Source organism: Pleurodeles waltl, chromosome 5 (assembly GCF_031143425.1).
Source record: "Pleurodeles waltl isolate 20211129_DDA chromosome 5, aPleWal1.hap1.20221129, whole genome shotgun sequence".
In the NCBI taxonomy this organism is placed as follows: Eukaryota; Metazoa; Chordata; class Amphibia; order Caudata; family Salamandridae; genus Pleurodeles; species Pleurodeles waltl.
The window spans coordinates 1,050,067,247-1,050,086,322 of record NC_090444.1 but is presented as its reverse complement, the minus strand read 5'-3'; the positions used below and the strand labels follow the sequence as shown (position 1 = coordinate 1,050,086,322).

General features: G+C 44.1%; 1 protein-coding gene across 6 annotated transcripts in view; it reads left to right on the top strand.

Moving 5' to 3' along the window:
- The window catches only part of UTRN (utrophin), a 1,374,288-nt gene that overhangs the window by 655,906 nt on the left and 699,306 nt on the right, over window positions 1-19,076 (top strand). For 4 of the 6 annotated variants that reach the window (XM_069235249.1, XM_069235248.1, XM_069235247.1 and 1 more), the window contains exon 53: window positions 6,487-6,676. In XM_069235249.1, the coding sequence (XP_069091350.1) occupies window positions 6,487-6,676 (190 nt within the window). Of the gene's footprint in view, window positions 1-6,486; window positions 6,677-16,818; window positions 17,684-19,076 lie in introns of those variants that run through there. The other 2 variants (XM_069235252.1, XM_069235254.1) reach the window with 2 other exon arrangements.

Here is a 19,076-nt window from a genome sequence, read left to right as displayed (position 1 = left end):
TGTGCTGCATTTCGTTTTTGCTGTCTTTTAGGGCTCTGGACACTTTACCACTGCTGACCAGTGCTAAAGTGCAAATGCTCCCTGTCTAAATTGAATTGGTAATTGATTTATCCAAGATTGGCATATTTGATTTACCAGTAAGTCCCTAGTAATGTGCGCTATGTTTGGCCAGGGCCTGTAATTCAAATGCTATAGGGGGCCTGCAGCATTGATTTTGCCACCCACATGAGTAGCCCTGTAAACATGTTTCAGACCTGCCATTGCAGAGCCTGTATGTGCAGTTTTACACTGCCATTTCGACCTGGCAAGTGCACCTACTTGCCAGGCCCAAACCTCCGCTTTTACTACATGTAAGTCACCCCTAAAGGAGGCCCAAGGCAGTCCCATGGGCAAGGTGCCATGAATTTAAAAGGTAGGGCATGTACTGGTGTGCGTTATATGTCCTGATAGTGAAATAAGGCTAAACTCGATTTTCACTATTGCAAGGCCTATCTCTCCCATAGTGTAAGATGAGGATTGCCTTGAAATAACATTTAAGTGTTATTTCCTATTGGTAGCAGAGGGAGATTTGGAGTTTGGGGTCTGTGAACTCACAATTAAAAAATACATCTTTTGGTGAAGTTGGTTTTGGAACTGTGAGTTTGAAAATGCCACTTTCAGGAAATGGGCATTTTCTTGCTTAACCCTAGTGTGCATCTGCCTGTCTGCTGAATACACATCTGGGTCAGGATGACACTTGGGCTGTCTGTGCATTCACTCTAGACAGTCACACAAAGGGAGCTGAGGTGTGTCCTGCATATCTTGATGGCCCATCACCAGGCCGATTGGTCTTCCTGATCTAGAGTGGTGGGAGGAGCTGACACTTGCACCTGAATAGGTCTGTGCCTGTCCTCACACAAATCTGTCTCCATCCTCCAGGAGTGTGTCTGGGGCCAGGGCAGGAAAAGGCAGGGTCGTGTGCATTACTAAGGCTTCTCTTTGAATTTGCCAACTTCAAAGACAGAATTGGGTATCTGTGCTGGACCTCTGACACCACCTACTTAGAACCCTCTGGACTGAGGAAGTTCTGCCAAGAGGAAGAGCTGGATGCTGTAGGAGGGACTGCCACTCTGTCTGTTGTTTTGTTGTGTTGGCCTGCTGCTTGCTGCTTCTATCCTGGGAGTGAAGGGACTGGACTTGGCTTTCTACATCCTGCTCCCAAGGTTCTCCAAGTGCTTGAACTGAGCTTGCCTCCTCTTAAGAAGTGTCAGGGACATCAAAGACTTCACCTGCCAGCGCCTGGGCTGTCTTGCTGAAAGTCTTGACTTGCCAGATGGTGCCAAATCCAGTTCCAGGGCCCTTGGGAGTGAGTTCTGGTGCAACAAGGAAGAAACTAGTGCATCGACTTCTAGTACGACTTTGGAACCAGTGCCACTCTCTGACCCTACGCCGCTGCTTGCACTGGAGCTGTGGTCCCTCCTGAGTGCAACGACCATGACCTACAACGCAGGCCCGATGTTGCTGTAGCGCCTCCAAAGTCCCCTTCCTTTAACAGCGTGAGTCCAGAGTGCTGTGTCCCTGAGGTCCGTTACACCCAACTCCTTCACAGCACCTATGGCCCTGTAGTGAGATCGCAACACCACAAAGTTGACGCCTCGTGTCTTGACCTGCTGGATTTATCGACCCCCGCCTTGTCACAAGGAGCCGTTGCCTCACCGCCATCTCTGCATCACCTCTTCTGCAACTGTAAGGATCTGGCACCTCACCTGCCCTGTGGCAGTAAGGAACGACGCCGCACCGGGTCTAGCGACACCTCACCTCCCAGACTTCATGCAATGTCTTTGTTTCCTTATCGTTTTCCAAGGTACTGTAATCGGGGTCTACACAACTCCATGGCTGGCTGCACTCTCTTGTGGTAACTGTTGGAAGCGATGCTTGTCAAGCCATTTTTATAGTTCTAGTTGGAGCTATTGTGTTTCTAAGCGCTATACTACATTTCATCTTTGAAAATTTGTATCTTTACTTTTGTATGTTGGATTTTTGTCAGTTTGGTCTTGTTTTTCTCAGATAACTATTGACTATTCTCCTAAAACTGGTGTGTAGTATTTTTGTGGTGTTTTCACTGTGTTACTCTGTGTGTACAAATACTTTACACATTGCCTCTGAGATACGCCTAACTGCTGGAACCAAGCTACCAAGGGGGTGAGCAGGGGTTATCTTAGCTGCATGACTTCCTTACCCTGACTAGAGTGAGTTTCCCTACTTGGACAGGGCGCAAGTCACTGCCAACTAGAAACCTCATTTCTACCATCCTCATTTTTACAGCCGTAGCAATCCAGACATCATAGCACCATGTAAGTAAATGTATTTTTGTTATTAATATGTGCTGTTTTTGAATTTGTGATTCTGAATAATTAGATCAAATTACCACTGTCGGCTGTCTGGCATTTACTGACCCAGGGTAAATCGTTTTTCTCCCTATGTACTGTGATTTCTCTCCCACCTAGAATAACTTTATGGTAATAGTTGTTTACCTGCCGTATTACAATTAGCATGCATTTTCAGCAATGTCCTACAATCTTATCAGAAAATAATGATCAGTTATAGAGGCTAGAAGATTCAAACAAGCAGAGAGATGAAGAAAGAGAGAAATTAGGAAAGATATTTGATGTCCATAATGCTGCTGAACAAGTGTGCGACTAGCATGGCTAGAAAATGAATTTAGGAGTTTGTGTGCTTGGACTTTTTCCACACATATGATAGTCTATGGCGGTTTCTGCACACAGGACTTGGTTTCACGTAGGTTTTGTTGACATATGCTGCTGTTGATGTACACGGGCCTTAACCACACATACCTCAGCCTCTGCACACAGGACGTAAAATCATCTTTGTTTGTGCACTCAGGCTTTGGCCACACATAAGGCAGATGACTGCTGTGTCTGAAGGGCCGGTACAAGCATTTTTTGCTCACCTAGGTGAAGTGACATATGGCTTCCCTAATTTCTTGACAATACTGCTGTTGAGAACATTTTAGTATACCACTGTTGGTACACCTTTGAGTACCACCAATGTGTTTTTTAGTCAAGAACAGCTCCTAATGTAGGTTCACATATGCATTCAAAATGTAGCTTGCAGTTAGTAGATTCTGTTTGCTGCCACTCAAAACAATCAATGCCCAGCCTTTTGCACCTAGGTTCTTCCTTCTCAGAGCTCCGAGGGAGATTCATTCCACCTTTGGTCAGATTCTGTCCTCTTTAATTGTTCCTGTCAGGTTGGACCGGGCCCAGCTCACCTTAATCAGCATGGATTGGTCTGTGAGAGTTTATCCACTTGTTACATCTGTCTGTCTGCCACTCACTCCAACTGCCTCTTCATGAGGGCCTGCTGTCCCGATGGTATGCCAGTGTTCTGCAACCGAACTTCCAAAATATACACTTCCTTGGGAGGAGATGGAGTGTAATCAACTGAATTTCTTCCACTGGAGGTGGTGGATGCAACAGTGTCTATTCGCCATCTATTCTTGAAGTCTGTCTACTCTAGCCCAATGGCGGCCTGTACTTTTGGCAGGAAAGGGGGTGGTTGGACACACACACACACACACACTCACACGCACACTCTTTCTCTCTCCCACTCTCCCTCAAAGATTCATACATGCACCAAAACATTAAAAATAAAATCATACTTACCTGCATGAAAGCGCTCTGCCTCTGAGATTCCAGGAGGGCTGGGACTGCTACCTTCCCTCGTCACAGAGTGGGATGGGGCCAGTGAGACTGCTGACCCCACCCCACTCTGTGACGAGGTGTCAGTGATTGACACTCAGCCCTGGGCACTTTAAGGCTTAAAAATAAAGCATCCAAGTCCGAGGCAATCAGTGACGCTCACACTCATCATGAGCGGAGGGCCTCAAGGTGCTTTGCCAGGCTGAAGAGGTAACGTCCACAGGAGCTTTTAGCGCGTGTCTAGCCCCTAGCTGCCTGACCTGACAATTTGGTGGCCAAACGATGAGGGGCTGTGGCCCCTCAGTCCATTAGGATGCGCCGCGATTGCTCCAGACACTGGAACGTGCGCCACCTGGTGTGAGGACATACAGGTTGGTTATCTTTAAGTCAAGGTGTCTGATGTTTTATTATTTTTTCTATGTGTGGCCTGGCAAGGCTTTAATGTGGGCACCGTTTAAGCTAATTATAGGTGCATTTGGCCTTTCTGTTCCAGATTGCCCTACTTTATTGAAATTACCCATTGTGATATGTTTCTCAAAAGGGCTTTCCTATACGTTTCCCCTGCTTCTTCATCATGCCGCAGTAGGACCTTTTTGATAGGCACCATTTAAGCCTATACACAGTTGCAGTTGAGATTTTTGACCCTCAAGTTGGTTTCTTTCATTGCCATTGCTTCCACATGTTGTATCAGTGAATTGAAGGTGTTATCTGTTTTTCTCTAGCAAGTTGGTGGTTTGCGTTAGAGCATCCTTTTTTTCGAAAGTGGTGTTGCCTTTTCATGCAAGGTAACCGATTATGATCCCCATATTCTTTTTGTCACATCACTTTAAGAAGTAGGAGGAACATCAGTTGGATCATAAGTGGGCCATTAGTTTTGTCATTGATTGGAATAAGGAACACCGGGTGGGCGATCAGTTCTTTGTTGGATTTGCCATTGCAAAGAATAGAAAGGCAGTCTAGAAATGGACCTTATTAAAATGCATTGTCCTTTGCATTAAGTTTCGCTTTGCTCTGGTCAAAGGAGAACCTTCTAGGCCTTCAAGCTCAGTCCATTTGGGTGAAGGCCATGTGTACACCCTGGCTAGAGGTGTTCCATTGTTGTACTTCTGCCAGGCTGTTACATAGACTGATCTTCATCAGGCATCACACTATCAACGCCACTCTGCACGAAAGGTCATTTTGTCCTCTCAGCTCTGTGGGACTTTGTGGTGTAAAGTCCACTTCTCCAACCCACCATTTTTGGGGGGTGTAGTTACTGCTTTGTTATTTATTGAAAAAAATGTTGGAATCTGCATTCAGAAATATCCATCAAAAGAACAAGTTATTTGCTTTTGTTAATGTTCTTTCTGGTGTATAGTGCTATCTAACCTCAGATTTCTCACTGCATGCCAGATTCCTAGTTCTGTGGTGTGGATTTATGGAAGATTGAGGTTTGCAGTTAGAAATTGTACACTGTCAACATCCTAATTAGCCAGTCATTTGTGTCTGAGGGCGTGGATATAATTAGTTAATAAACTGAGACCAGCGTGCCCCTATATGTGTCTCAGTTGTGTGACTTCTAGGGGTGGGCAGAGCTACCACAGAGTCCACTATTGCCATTTGCTGGCATGCTGGAGCTTTGCAGAACGTTTTCTGAGCCAGTCTGGCACCTAGGAGGATTGAAAGGTGAGGAATCTAAAGTTAGATAGGGCATGTCTGAAGGCCTGTAGCTTGTTCACCTGATCACAGTTACATATGCCTGGTTTCTTCTGAAACACCATAAAATTATGAGACAAGATAAAGCAAAGAATGGCAGTGGAAGTCACCAAAGCGGAATCTGTTTCAGGAACTTTGTTTTGATATATATGCAGATGTGCAGAGTCTAATAATGTATTTATTACAATGTATTACTATTTTGAATGTGGGGAAGGGCCATAACTCATTGGGGGTGGGGGCAAAGCCATAATTGTAATATGATGCCCTACCCATCCACCAACAGAGGCAATAAATAGCATATTGTGTTTGCACGCTGATGTTACAACCACTTACAGTTACTCCAAAGCCCCTGAACTTTCAGTATCCCATGTATTCCTCCTCCTTATTTCTTCATCTGTCCATTTAGCTCTCCCTTTGTTTTTATTTCAGGTATGTACATAATTTTATATATGTGGATCAAGCCGCATTTGCATTGAAGAGCTGTACTTATTGCCTGTAGTCTGCATTGAAGAGAAAAACAATAGGTTGTATATAAAACAAGGGAAACCGTATACAGTGATCAGCATTCCAGGCTATATAACCGTGCCATCACATGCAGAATGAAATGGAGTCAGCAGTGGAATACATTTTTTTTCTGGTCTTTTGCTGTTCCTTGAATTCCGCATGATGAAGGGTCTGCTGGTATCTCTTGGAGGAGTTGCACTTCGTATATGAAATATTCTTTCTTGCATCCTGATTTATGAAATGGTGTTTATTCATTGAGCTAATGCCAAAATATGGATTTGTCATGCAGTAGCTTATGGATTTCATTGTAACATTTGTTGCCCACTGAATCCCTATCGTATACGACTTAGAATGATGAAGCTTTATAGGCCGTTGATCTAACACCTGAATCACTGGGTGGCAAACCGTAGTATGATCATATGTTCCAAGACACATGATCCATGTCTTTCGTGCCAGAAGCCCCCCATCGAACAAGATACATTGTACAGATGCTGATGTGTGTTGTTGTCTCTGATATTTAGACACAAAGCTCTTTCTTATCATCAAGAATCGTTATAGGATTTAAAAAAATGTCTTTGCCTTTTAGGGTTGGCGATAGACAGTCCACTCTCGAGTATGACTTGAAGTCGGTGCAGGCTTCCCTGAAGGATATGGAGAGCTTCCTAAAGTGGTTGCCTGAGGCAGAGACCACAGTGAATGTATTGGCAGATGCCTCACAGCGGGAAAATGCTCTCCAGGACAGTTCCAGTGGCCGGGAACTCAAAAAGCAGATGCAGGTAGGGCTACTAATGTTGTAGCACCATCATATTAGACAACTAATGGACTGTGAATACTACAGTTGAATGAAAAACAGATAGAAATGCTGTTCTCGATGCACATGTTTACGCGATTCTTTCTTTTGCTAATTCATAAGCTGTGTATACAGGGTTTTGCCAATGTTTAACTACTCCAACTAGGAAATGTTGTTGTCTTTCAGCACAAGAAAGAGGGCATCCTAATTGACAGCAAAATAGCAGGTTGAAAACAATGTTCCTTCAGATAGAGTTAGGTGGGCTTTATTAAGCCATGTCAAGGGATAGAAAGTTCACCTAATCTCCCCGAGGGGCACAGCGCTCAGAAACAGATCAAGTTTAGAGTTTGTCTTCACATGCTACCACTGATGAGGGTTTTCTCTTTCCGTCCTTTATGAATTTGATCTATTATACCTTATTTTCGGGAGCGGCCTTAACAGATAGAATGTCAGTGTTGCTGGATAGCATGTTAAATTGACACCAGAAAGAGCTTTTCGGATCAGCAGATATGAGAGTGTGGGGGATGCAGATCAGCCAGAGTTCAGCTATTTCCCCCATTCTGGATTTCTCTTTTTTGTTGTGAAGACAAATGTTTGAACGGTGCCCATGTTCATTCAAAAGGTAAATAGGAAGTAACCCTTTTAACGACAAAGGAATGAACTGCAGAATTGCAGTATCATAAATGTCAGCTCACTTTTGGGTCATGTCTCACATTGGTTACAGTGAAAGGAACCGCTGCCCATACAATTACTTCGTCGCTGATTGCCACTTTGGGCAAAATAACTGAACTGAATGAGTCTGGCGAATGCATGAAATTGAAGATGCACTGAAATGCTGAGAAAACTAGCAGAGGGGGGGCTTTGTTTGTGGTATTAAAACTGAGCTTCCGAGATTTGAGAAATTACAATGCCTTCGGAAATGTAACAACAAGGGTGGGAAGGAGACGGTAGTGGTGGTCAATAACCTAATTTTATATGTACTGTCATTAAATTTAGAAAAGTAATCCCTCGAGGCCTGACTTATGTTATCAGGAATGTGGTCAGCTCCACGTGCCACGTTCAAAATGCTTGAGATCACGTTGGGAAAAATGATTGTCAGGGTTCAAAGAGGCGGCTACTTTGCACCACAACATGTGTATTCTGAGGGACTTGCGTGTGCGTATGTTACGCTGTTGCGCTGGTTATCTTAATCACGGTTAGTGTCCAAATTAACGTAGTTGTATCCCACTTTAATAGTCTTTTTTTAGTTTGAAGATGATACAGGATCATTTGGCGAACAGCAGTAGAGAGTACAGTGCAACACTCGAGCACCATTGATGCATCACCCTATGGATCAGTTCTGGGTGGGAAGAAATCTTTGAGCAAGCACTATGTGAATGTACGTGCAGACTTAAATTGCAAAAAAAGTACAAGAACAATTCATCTGCACTTTGGCTTTGAAGAGTAGGTTCTTATTTGAAAGCTTGTAACCTATTATAAGTTGTCGAAAAGTGGTTCTTTATAACTACAGTAGATGTCAACTTGATATAGATACAACACTGACTGATCTCAACTAATTAAGCCATGCAGCAGTATAGACTGAAACCTTTACAGTAGAGCATTCTTTGTAGATGATACATTTGTTCGCAGGAGTGAGCTGTGTGTTAATAGGATCAATATTGCGTTTAGGTGGGGACAGACTAGGGGATACATGCCTTTGACTTAATTCATTATCAAGACTGCAATAAATGTTCAACCAGCTTGTATTCAAATAATGAACATGACTTATTTTTACATTGTATTTTGAAGTCAAACACTGCAGTGATGCCTTGTAATTGATACTACTCGTATTAAAATACAAATTATATGCATATTGCTGGGTAACCATCAAATTTAAATGAACTTTATAACACTTTTTTCTTGCAAGCCACACATTTTGCAGCTGTGCCTAATGGTCTGTTTTGCATTTTCTCTGGAGACAAGAAGTTGTGAGTAGTGGGATGGAGCCAGAGTAGCGATTTTGCCTCTTACAAAAATGGATAGCATAACATTCAAGCATTTAAGATTCCTACTACTTACAGATGGGAATGAGAAAGAATACAATATTGAAAAATGTCATCTGGCTACTGAAGAATGTATAAAAAGGATATGTGAATTGTAAAATTCAGTGCAAGTAACAATATGGGTTTCCAGAACGGGCCCACCCACAGAGGAAGAACAATATTAGCTCATTTAAGTGTGGGAATTTAAATTACATATTGATACACGTTTGAAGGTGGCCCATTTGTCAAAATCTTACATGATACAGGGACACATCTGACATGTTTGTGGCCCTATGAAGATGGAGCCTTTAGTAAGGTCTGTTAGAAATCTGGGGATACTTCAACTGTACGATTAGTAGAGGTTTGCAATGCTACTTTTTTTGCAGTTTGAACATTTTAAGGAGCTTTTTGAAAAAAATTAGGAGCGTGTGTTCATGATGTTTTGTTTTATTATACTTTTGGAAATCTATTTGTATAAAAGCTTGACAGATATATTTCTTCTGAAGAGAAACACTTGATCCACATTAATAGTTTATAATAAATGGGATTCTTCAGTCCCTTTACAAATGCACTTCTCTAATTTCTTTATAACGGGCAACTACTGGCTCATTCAGTCGCCAAAGAGAAAAGATATCAGAATTGACTATTATAAGTTATTACATTTGTGTTATGAAGTCAGTGCCAGAGCCAACAGCAGAGTTGAAAGACAGGTCCGATCAGGGAGCTTATTTGAAGCAGCAGTTTAAAGCAAGAAAAGCAGAATGTTGCTATTCTTTCTTCTGCTTTATTTTAATAGCTTACAGTGACAAGTAGAGAGAATGTTTGTTTTGAACTCCTTACATAGAGAAAAGCTAGAATCGTTCAAAATGTTTCTACACATTCCGAGCTACTGCACCTTTTTTCTTTTAAAACTGACATGTGTTGAACTGTTTCTTATATCTGTTTGCGACGTGTTTCATTTTGCACCAGAAGTTTTATTTGTATTCTTCGTGTTTGCAAACATGTTCGCTCTTTCGTAAGAAAGAGTCACACACCGAGGTTTTAAGTGGTTTGTGGGAAAGGTGATGGTGTTACCATGTGTTACATTGCATAAAGCACCCCGGCATACATGTTAACGATATACAAGTCACCGCGCAGTTACATAACCTTATAAAGCAACTTGACCTTCAGCCTCGTTCCTCTATATGGTAATGGAACTCCTCAGTGGCTTGCATTATCTTTATATTGTACTGCAGGGGTAACTTTATCTGTTTTATATATAGCATTAATAGATTGTGTGTCCTCCAAGTGGATTTGTGAAATTACTAAGGAATAGTGGTTGCATTATCTAGATAGGTGAAGTGGCTGTTGTCTTATCTTCATGTGACTAGATAGTCACCTTGTGGATGGAAAGAGATGTAGGATCAGAAAAGATGTTAGAAAGTGGGTGTAGAGATAAGGTAGAACGGGAGACATAAATTCCAGAATATAAATCTACGTAGTTCACAATTTGGATGGTCTAATCTCAGTATATTCCCTTATTTGTTTTCGGTTACGAGATGAAATATCATCTCATCAATTGATGCAGCACATTTATTTTTAATAATGTGTTTTATAGAGCATGGCTGATCCGAGCGTATGAGAGCAATTCACATTTATCAACATTAAACCACAATCCAAAATCAAGTGTGTTTAAAAACATAGCAATAACGAAGGAAGAAGGGTGGGGTGAATGAAGGGAGTGGGGAGGGTTGGATTGGGGTAAGAGGGAAAAGAGAGGTCAGGAAGACATTCAATTCAAGAAGAGGATGGCAGGAGAGATAAATCATTCACAAATTTGTGGAAGAAGAGTGGTTTGTATGGTATTCTGGAAAGTTAAGTGGATGTGAATATCAGGATGTAGTCTATACCTGATTTGTTTTGTCCAAAACGTTAGGGTTTGCAATATTAAGGACAGTTGGCTGACCAGATTCCAGCTGCCACAAGAGCTGAAAAATAGACTTTGCAAACTCTGTGGGCTTGTGAGCCTATGAAGCCTTGTTAGGGGGCAGGCTAATTTAATAAGCATTGGCAAAGCCAGCACGTCTACTTTGCATTGTGAGTCATGTAAAGATATTTTAAAACACCTGCTGTAGTGATGAAAAAACAGTGCATGTATGAAATAAGCCATATATTGTGTGGGTGTTTAATGTACATGTGAGCTGTAAAATAATCCACCATGCATTGGGTTTCGAGGGAACTCCTCTGGGCAGAGCTAAAGAGCACACTGCTTATATGTTAAAGCATTGGTGACATAACGTTTCCCTACGATTGCACTATCAAGAAAACCCTAAAAATGGGTCTGCCCTCTGTGAGAAGCTTGTGATGGTCTCTGGTGATTCAGTAATATAGTCTTCAAATTTTCAAAATTTGTATGCGCCTGATTAGACCGTCATCTTTTTAAGGCGCATTGGTGATCAGTGATCTGTCACCTATCATGCAATTTGGACTGCAGCCTACGACAAAAATCCTGGCAGCTTACATACTTCATTTTGTTGAAACTTTGGTTATTTAAATTTGAGAGAGGGTGCAATAATGAAAAAAGTTAATATGAATATAAGCTTTAATTAAAGCAGAATTCACGTCAGGATTAGTGCATTGATTAGCGTTTGTGGGGTGACTATATATTGCTGGATCTACCTTTCTCCATTAAGCTTGTTCAATATTTGAGAGAAGGCAGCGTGGGAAGAGGTTTTAGGCTTAAGGCGGGAAAGGGGCATCTATCTCTTCAGCGCCCATCTGAGAATCTTGAAAGTGAATCTTGATCCTCTTACCTGACTCTAAGATCTCTCCTGCCGTTTCCCTGTAACCAGGTGGCGGGGCTTCCATTGGTGCAGCACGTGCAGTTGCACCGGGGCCCAGAGTCCGGAGGGGCCCACTGAATATTTCTGTACCTCACTTTGGAAGCTGACAGTGGGCCCATTTCCTTCTTTGCGCTGGTGCCCAAAACACGCTGGTTACGCCACTGTCACAGATAACGTAGCTACATCGCTGACGTGCCTGCAGGGGGTGCTCTCTCGTGTGGTGTGTGGTGCAGGCTCCGACGCTCATTCCTCGGCCGTCTGGGTTGAAAAGACGCCATTAACGGTGATCGGGTTAATCGCAAATATTTTAATATGTGCTCGCAGCGTATGGCCACTCGCTGAAGGACAGTTGTCATGTCGGTTGTCTCTTTGGCAACACTCTTTTTTTCTCATTAGCCCAATAAAGATAAGTACACGTATGAACCAGGCCCTTCCCCAGACACTTGTGGGAGTTTGCAAGTGCTCTCTGAAGTGAGTTGGCTGATTCCTTCGGAGATTTGTTTGCAGATGTTGATATGTAGAGCTTATCAGCCATAAGAACTAGGGGCGCTTGTCTAACAGTTTTTTTTATTCAATTCAATTTTTACTTTGGTAAAATATTCATAGGGGGTTTGACCTAGTTTAACGGCGACAGAGAAGATGGCAGGTTTGAAGCAGGTGAAGATTTTTGCCTTCTGCTAGTCGTGAACTGCTAGACCACAGCATGAATTCAACCTCCTCCCCCCCCCCCCCCCCCCCCCCCCCCCCCCCCAAAAAAACATGCTTTATAGTGTGCGGTGCGCGGTTTGTTCAAATACCAACATTATTTCTGAAACTAATTGAACAGAGTTTTCTGGCTGCAATGTTCTTTCTTTTACGTCGTCTTTAATGCATCGTAGAGGGAGCGAGAGTGTTTAATCTCATGCTGAATACTCATAAAGCTGTTGTTTAATGTTAGTATTTTTGATTAAAGTGACAAGCATGTTTGCCTCTGGGCAGGGATTTTCTGTGCTTCGATATATATATAATTGCTCTAAAAGTAGAAACAGCGTTTAGTTGTTTTTTCAACTCGGTGTCCCTGTGTGACGTATTTCATTGCAGTCGAGCTCAGCCGTCAAAGGTGCTTTGTTTTCCAATATTTCTTTTACAGGAATACAGCGTTTCGCGTGATCTGTTGTGATGAGGGCCAGGGCAGAAGAAATACTCAGAGCAGTGAAATAACTTTTTGTCGGGAGTGAATCTACCTTACATTTTTTTCTTGGATTGAAGAACAGCATTAGGTTTATATTCTGTTTGGAAAATGGGATTCCCTTGATATAGGTTTGTAATGTTGCCCACATTTTTTCAGGCCTCTTTTTCCTTTTGATGTAGCAAACTAATCAACTGTTCCTGATTTACTAGTATGGGAATCATGTTGAGATTACGAAAAATGGATATGGCCAGGCAACATCAACAAGAGCCATACTTCCTGAAATGGACCAGTATAAAGGCTCACTCTGAGCCACTTACATCGAGCAAGAACAAGTTTGGGGGCTCACTCCTTCACCTCACCCCAGAGCACTCTAGTCCCCATGTTCCTTGATGTTGCCCTTAAAAAAGTGGAGCATATTGCTCGGTTAAGGACTCTTCTCTATTTGGTGAGAATTCGGACCACAGTGGAGCTTATGCTCTATAGAAATGCTGTAGAGGAATTGTTGGCGATAGATAAAAATGGTAAATTTCCATAGTTAGGCATGTCCAATCCTGGCTGTTAAGGTTCAGTGTGGTCGGCTTTTGTTCCCCTCCGAGCTCCCTAAACCCATTATCCAAACAGCAATTGAAACGTACTTACTGGGATTATCCTGTAGATAATCTCCATCAAAGCTCTACTGTAGGGAGTCTGTTAGCCCAGTTTTTGTTTTGTCAAGGACAGCCCCTATTATGAAGTTTTCCTAGATATCCCACAATCACAGTTGGCTAAATCCTTGTACCTACATTTTTGGTATGGCACCCTTGAGATCGGGACTTTCATATCCCAGTGGAATACCGATAGGTGTATTGCCCCTAATGACAACTGTCCGCTATGTAGCCCGCTCGCTAAAGAAGATACTAGTCATTCCTTCTTTTTCTGCCCTGCCTATGCCAGGCCTAGAGGCAAATGGATTTGTCCAGTGTGCAACAGACTAGGCTTTAGGCTGCACCACAAAGCTTTAATGATGTTCAGGACAGAGACATCCAGAGACACTAATTTCTACTGTATCTTGAGTAAATACCTATTGGTAGTAGGGCTGCTGAGGAAACAAAAAGATCTAAAATGTTAAAGCCCTGCTGCCTGTCCTACTCTTTCTTTATATACACAGATGCTATTAGGAATGCTAATGATTTTTACTATTTACAAAGATTTTAATTGCATTGGCATTTTACATTGTATACTATTGATCTTAAACTAGCTTATTTGTGAAATCTCATTGCTAGCCTACATTTTGATTTTAACAACTAGTCTTTTTTTTAGTTTGTAGTCCATTGACCGCGTTTTTATTTATTTTTAAGTGTTTCTTTTAAAAATGTTCTTATATTTTTATAGTGGAAATTCGTATGATTGTATGTTTTCAATGAATTACATTTCCAAAATAAACTGTATTGACTGATATCGCCTGCTAAAAATGCTTCTGTTGCGCCTGCACTGCTTGTGGCTTGTGTGTGGATGACAGCAGTCAGGCGTCATTGTTCATAAGAATAAATGGCCCTGATATCTGATGCTGTTTTGTGGTCACTTAACCTGTAATTCACAGAAGCACAGGGCTTGTGACGTTTGCAAATCACAAAACCCCTTTTGATACTTAAAAAAGTCATTCCAACTTTTTAAAGGGGTACTATGACCCTCTCTGAATCACAGGGGGTTCGCCCCATTGGCTGTGCCAGAAGCAGAAAAATAAAAGGATAGATCGTTTTCTTTTCTGCTTCTCACACAGCTGGCAGGGCGGGGCTGAGCCACAGGAGCTGGGAGGGGGGAGGAGACGAAAGTGCACCTAAGTGCACATGTGTGTTTGGAAAGCAGACTCAGGCCGTCCAAACACACATGTGCACTTAGGTTTCTCCAGCCTGGCTGTGTTAAACAACCGGACTGGAGAAACTGCACAGACCTCAGGGCTGTGGCTCAGACCAATCCTGGCGCTGCTTTCATGCAAGGTTTTGCATAAAAGCAGCGCCAGGATTCCTGGGGAGCCTGTGCTGGTGTCCCAGCAGTGAATGCTGGAACACCAGAAGAGGAGCACGAGGCGGCAGGGACCAAGTTTTTTTTTTATTTTATTTTTTATATTTACCTCGCCTCTAGTTTAGTGTAATTTTCCTTATGTTGGCCATCCCCCACTAAAATGTTATTCATGTGGTCTCTATGGCACCTCTTCTTAAAGTAGCATAGATCTCCATGCCACTAATTAGCTAATGTGTTTGGCATTTATCAAGTTATAGATACCTGTTCCCAATAGTATTTTTTTAAATATAGCGCCTAAACTGATGTTTCTGCCGTTTTCAAGCGCTGTAAATAACAGGTGTTACCATTACCCAATGTAACGGTACTCATTTTACCTTTTTCTGTATGATGGAAATCTGAGTTGGCCTTGGGGATTTCGAACATGTCATGCAGACCCTACATATTTGAACTTTGAGGGTTCATCTCTATTTAAATTATTTGTGTGAGTTGATAAACCTGCTGCCATTTTCTGTGATCTGTCGGTCACAGGTAATTTCGGGAGAGCGGCTTATGGGCTATCCACCCTTCATAAGAAACAGCAGTCCTTTCACAAACTTTGTGCATCGCTTAAAACCTCGAGGACTATTGTGACAGGTGTAAATATTGTTATTATTAAAAAAAAAAAAACGAAATAAGTCCCCTATATTTTGCTTACGCTGTTTTTGTTTACTCCCATGAAATCGTATGACGTTTATGCAGCTACCAATGGCTTGTTGACGTTAGCTGCGGCGGAGGGGCCACCGCACTTTCTTCACTAATGAAACGCCCGAGGCGTAATGAAATCAGCACCAGGAGATTGCCCAGGACGCTGAATTATTCAACTTCGGAAGCTCTGCGCCAACTTTCAAAATGTCATATTTGCTCTCGCGCTGCTCTTCAGCGATCCCTAGTCGCCTGGTTGGCAGTCATTTGTCCAATTAAGCTAACCCAGGGCCTAAGGTGTGTGTGTGTGGTGGGGGGGGGGGGGGGGGGGGGGGGGGGGGGTTCTGCTGGCGCGTGCTGGGCTGCCCGCTGAAGCCAGGTACCTGAGCACGAGGGATGAAACCTGTGGTCCGAGACTCGGCGCACCTCTAGGGAGGTTAAACCCTCCTGCGGTGGCTAACCCCCACCCTCCTTGAAATACTGCGTAGGGCCAATTTGGAGGTTACGTTTTGTACCCAGCCTCTAGCCTCCGTTGCCCAAGCCATACTGCTGTCCACGGGTGTAAACGGAGTACAAATTGGCTCCCTGGCGAGTGTGACCCCCTTCGGCCAGTCCCAACCATTAGCCAACTACGTACAGTGGCGATTGCAAAAGTACAAGTCCCAGAATGGTGCTGGTGAAAATGTCTAGGGTAGTTAAAAGTGCCTTGCGTACTTTGGCCCGTATGGCGGCGCTTTTTGTATTTATATTTGTAAATCAGAGGAAGATGATGTTATGCCACCAAATAAATCTACTGCCTTGCTTTTTAAAAAATCAGTTCTAATCCCACTACACCCCTACTGCCCCCCCCCCCCCCCCCCCCCCCCCCCCCCCTCTGAATCCTGCACGCCTTCAGGTGTGGCAAATAGTTCTCATATTCATGACAAGCAGATTTCGGAGGAAACCGTTAGTATTAGTTTCTATAACAACGCGTCAGCGAGGGAAGCTTTAAGGCGCTTGAAACGGCGCAGTATGCAAGTACCCAATAGATGTGCAAAAATATTGAAAAGTCAATGTTGGAGAATTTTCCGTTCTACGCTGCTTCGCTCTTCCTTGCTACAAAACCCAAAGATGGGCGCGGTATTTCAGTTCGTCATGCAAATAAGACCCTCGTGGAATTTTGGGGAGGGGGGTTGGAAGGTTTTGTTTCTTTCGTGTAGGTCGGGACCAGCTACATCCGTTCTGATCTCTGCTCCTCCGCTTGACAGTGGGACTCACGTTTTAGCGCTGTGCCTCTGCAAACACTGGTCGCACCTAGACTCTATTTAAAGCTAGTAAAATACACGCTTGATATAGGTGAGCAGGGTTGGGGATGAAAAGTGTCTCCCCACGAATAGCAACAGTGGCACTGCTACGTAAACAAGACTAGACTTTGAAAGTGTGAAAGGTGCTCAGTGGTGGTTCCACAGCGCCCGGGGCGCCTGTTCGTCTGGTGCGCACCGCCCGGTCGCCCCTCCCCCAGCCCGATGCACCTGCCAGTGATGTATGAGCCCGTAGCGCGTGGCCGGTCTAATTAGAGCAGGTATCCCCCTCCGCGCGCCTGCGGCTCCCGGCGCACCCCACGCCGCAGCCTGTGCCAGAGCAGCGCTCCTCCGGAGACCGAGCGCCGCGCATCACTCGGCGCACGAGCTGGGCGCGCGCACAGTGGCAGCTGCCGGCTCCGGGGCTGCGCCTGGCTCCCTTCCCGCGGCTGCTGCCCCTTCCCGGACCGAGGATCACTCTTCTCCGAGCGGCACCCGGCGACTCAGCATCGTGTTATGCTGCCGAGCTGGGCTGTGCAGAGGGGCTTCGGTTGTTTGGTTGCTGCTTTTATTATTGTCACTTTTTTATTTAATTTTAATATGTATATATTTTTATTTTAATAACCGGGTTTATTGAATGGAAGATTACACATCTACTTCACTCTCGTGAGAGGTGTAGGTTCTCTTAAAGCCTTGGAGGAGTGCAGCTCCCTTACTTTGTCTTTGCTGAGGAAACTTCCACGTAAGCCCCGCTGCCTTTGTAGCCGGCGCGGTCCGCGGCTCCCCCTTCCCCATGGGCCGGTGTGCTGTGGGGGCTGGCCCCTCGCCGCCCGGAGGCCAGGAGGAGGACCCGACCAACGCCTCCCGATGAGGATGCACATTCCGAGGTGTCTTCAGAAGTGCGGCAACCTTAAAATGATGGCGGTGGTGAGGACGTCTCTGCAGAAAGTTGTGGTCTTGTTGCACCGCCTGCAGAGGATGGCCGTCTCGTCCCCGCGCTACCAGAAGCTTTACAAGGTAAGGGAGTGGGCACCCAGGAGGGCTGAAGTGGTAGCAAGTAGCTGCGCGGTGCTTATTGTGAAATCCGAACTGACCAGGCACCTTGTACCTGGTAAGCTCGAAACATGAAAACTACTTAAAAAAAAAAAAAAATCCTAATTGCCAGCTCTAAATTCATTTGTTAGAATTGCCCATATTTCAAAGTGCTGTATTAAATCTTGAAACTCTACTCTCTGGTCTGTGTTGTGTTATGAGAATTTTTGAAGCGGAAGAGAGGTATTGGTGACTTTTAAGTGTCTTAATAGGAAAGTTTGCTTCAGCCTTAAAGCTGTTTTATGAGGCTCAATATCTCGATGCTAGTTTAGGATGACGGTTATACACAGAAATAATAGTCACAAATCAGGAAAGTTGAGGATTTGTCTAATGCATGTTTATCTGTTGTAATGTTTGAGTCCGTTTGCTTCTGGCTGGAGGCCCTTCTGTTTGTGTGGCTGTGGTGACTCTGAAGCCATCGTATTTCAAGTGGTTAGCAGTGCATGGCTGCCCCGCTATAATGGATCATTGCTCCCTAATACAGATAGATGTTTTTTCATCACCTCTCCTGACAGAGACAAATTGGAGGCTTTCTCTGCCAAGGGATCCCTCTGACTGCAGTCTCTATGCTGCTTGCCTTTGGAATCCCTGGCTCTCGGCGTTGCTAGCTCCTGGGAGCCCTCACCTTCTCTGCTGCTCGCTCCTGGTTGGACTGACCCTCCCTGCTGCTCGCTCCTGGACGGGGTTCTCTCCGCTTCTCGCTCCTGTGACGGCTGTCCATTTCCTATGCTAGGTCCTGGGAGCCCTACCTCTGCTCACTCCCGGGCGCTCTACCCCACTGTGCTGCTCACTCCTGGGAGCCCTAGCCCTTTGCGCTGTTTGCTCCTGGGAGCTTTAGCCTACTGCACTGCTCGCTCCTGGGAGCCCTACCCTTCTGTATTGTTTAAACCTTAGAGTCCTAGACCTCTGTGCTACTTTTTTTGGGGAGCCCTACCCTTCTGAAGAAACTGAACCTAGAGATGGCAGCCAAGGAATCCAGTGCTCCACCATCTGAATTTACCATCACGTCCCTAGAACTAAGTTGCCCACCACCAAAGGACAGCTGCTCATTGGCCATACATTACAAACATTTAAACACAGAAAAGAGAGGCAAGAGATATTTGTGTAGATCTCAAAGGTTCATCCAAACTAGGACAAGTAGATCATTTTCATGTGTTTGTTTTTTTATTAAAATTCTTCATCCAAAAGCACCATCGCAGCCAACGCATTTCGCCTTCACAAAGGCATCCTCAGGGAAGTTTAGGTCCCCACTTGTATCTGTCAACCTAACAATCAGAAACACTATATATATTTGGATTTCCCAGGTATATAATACATG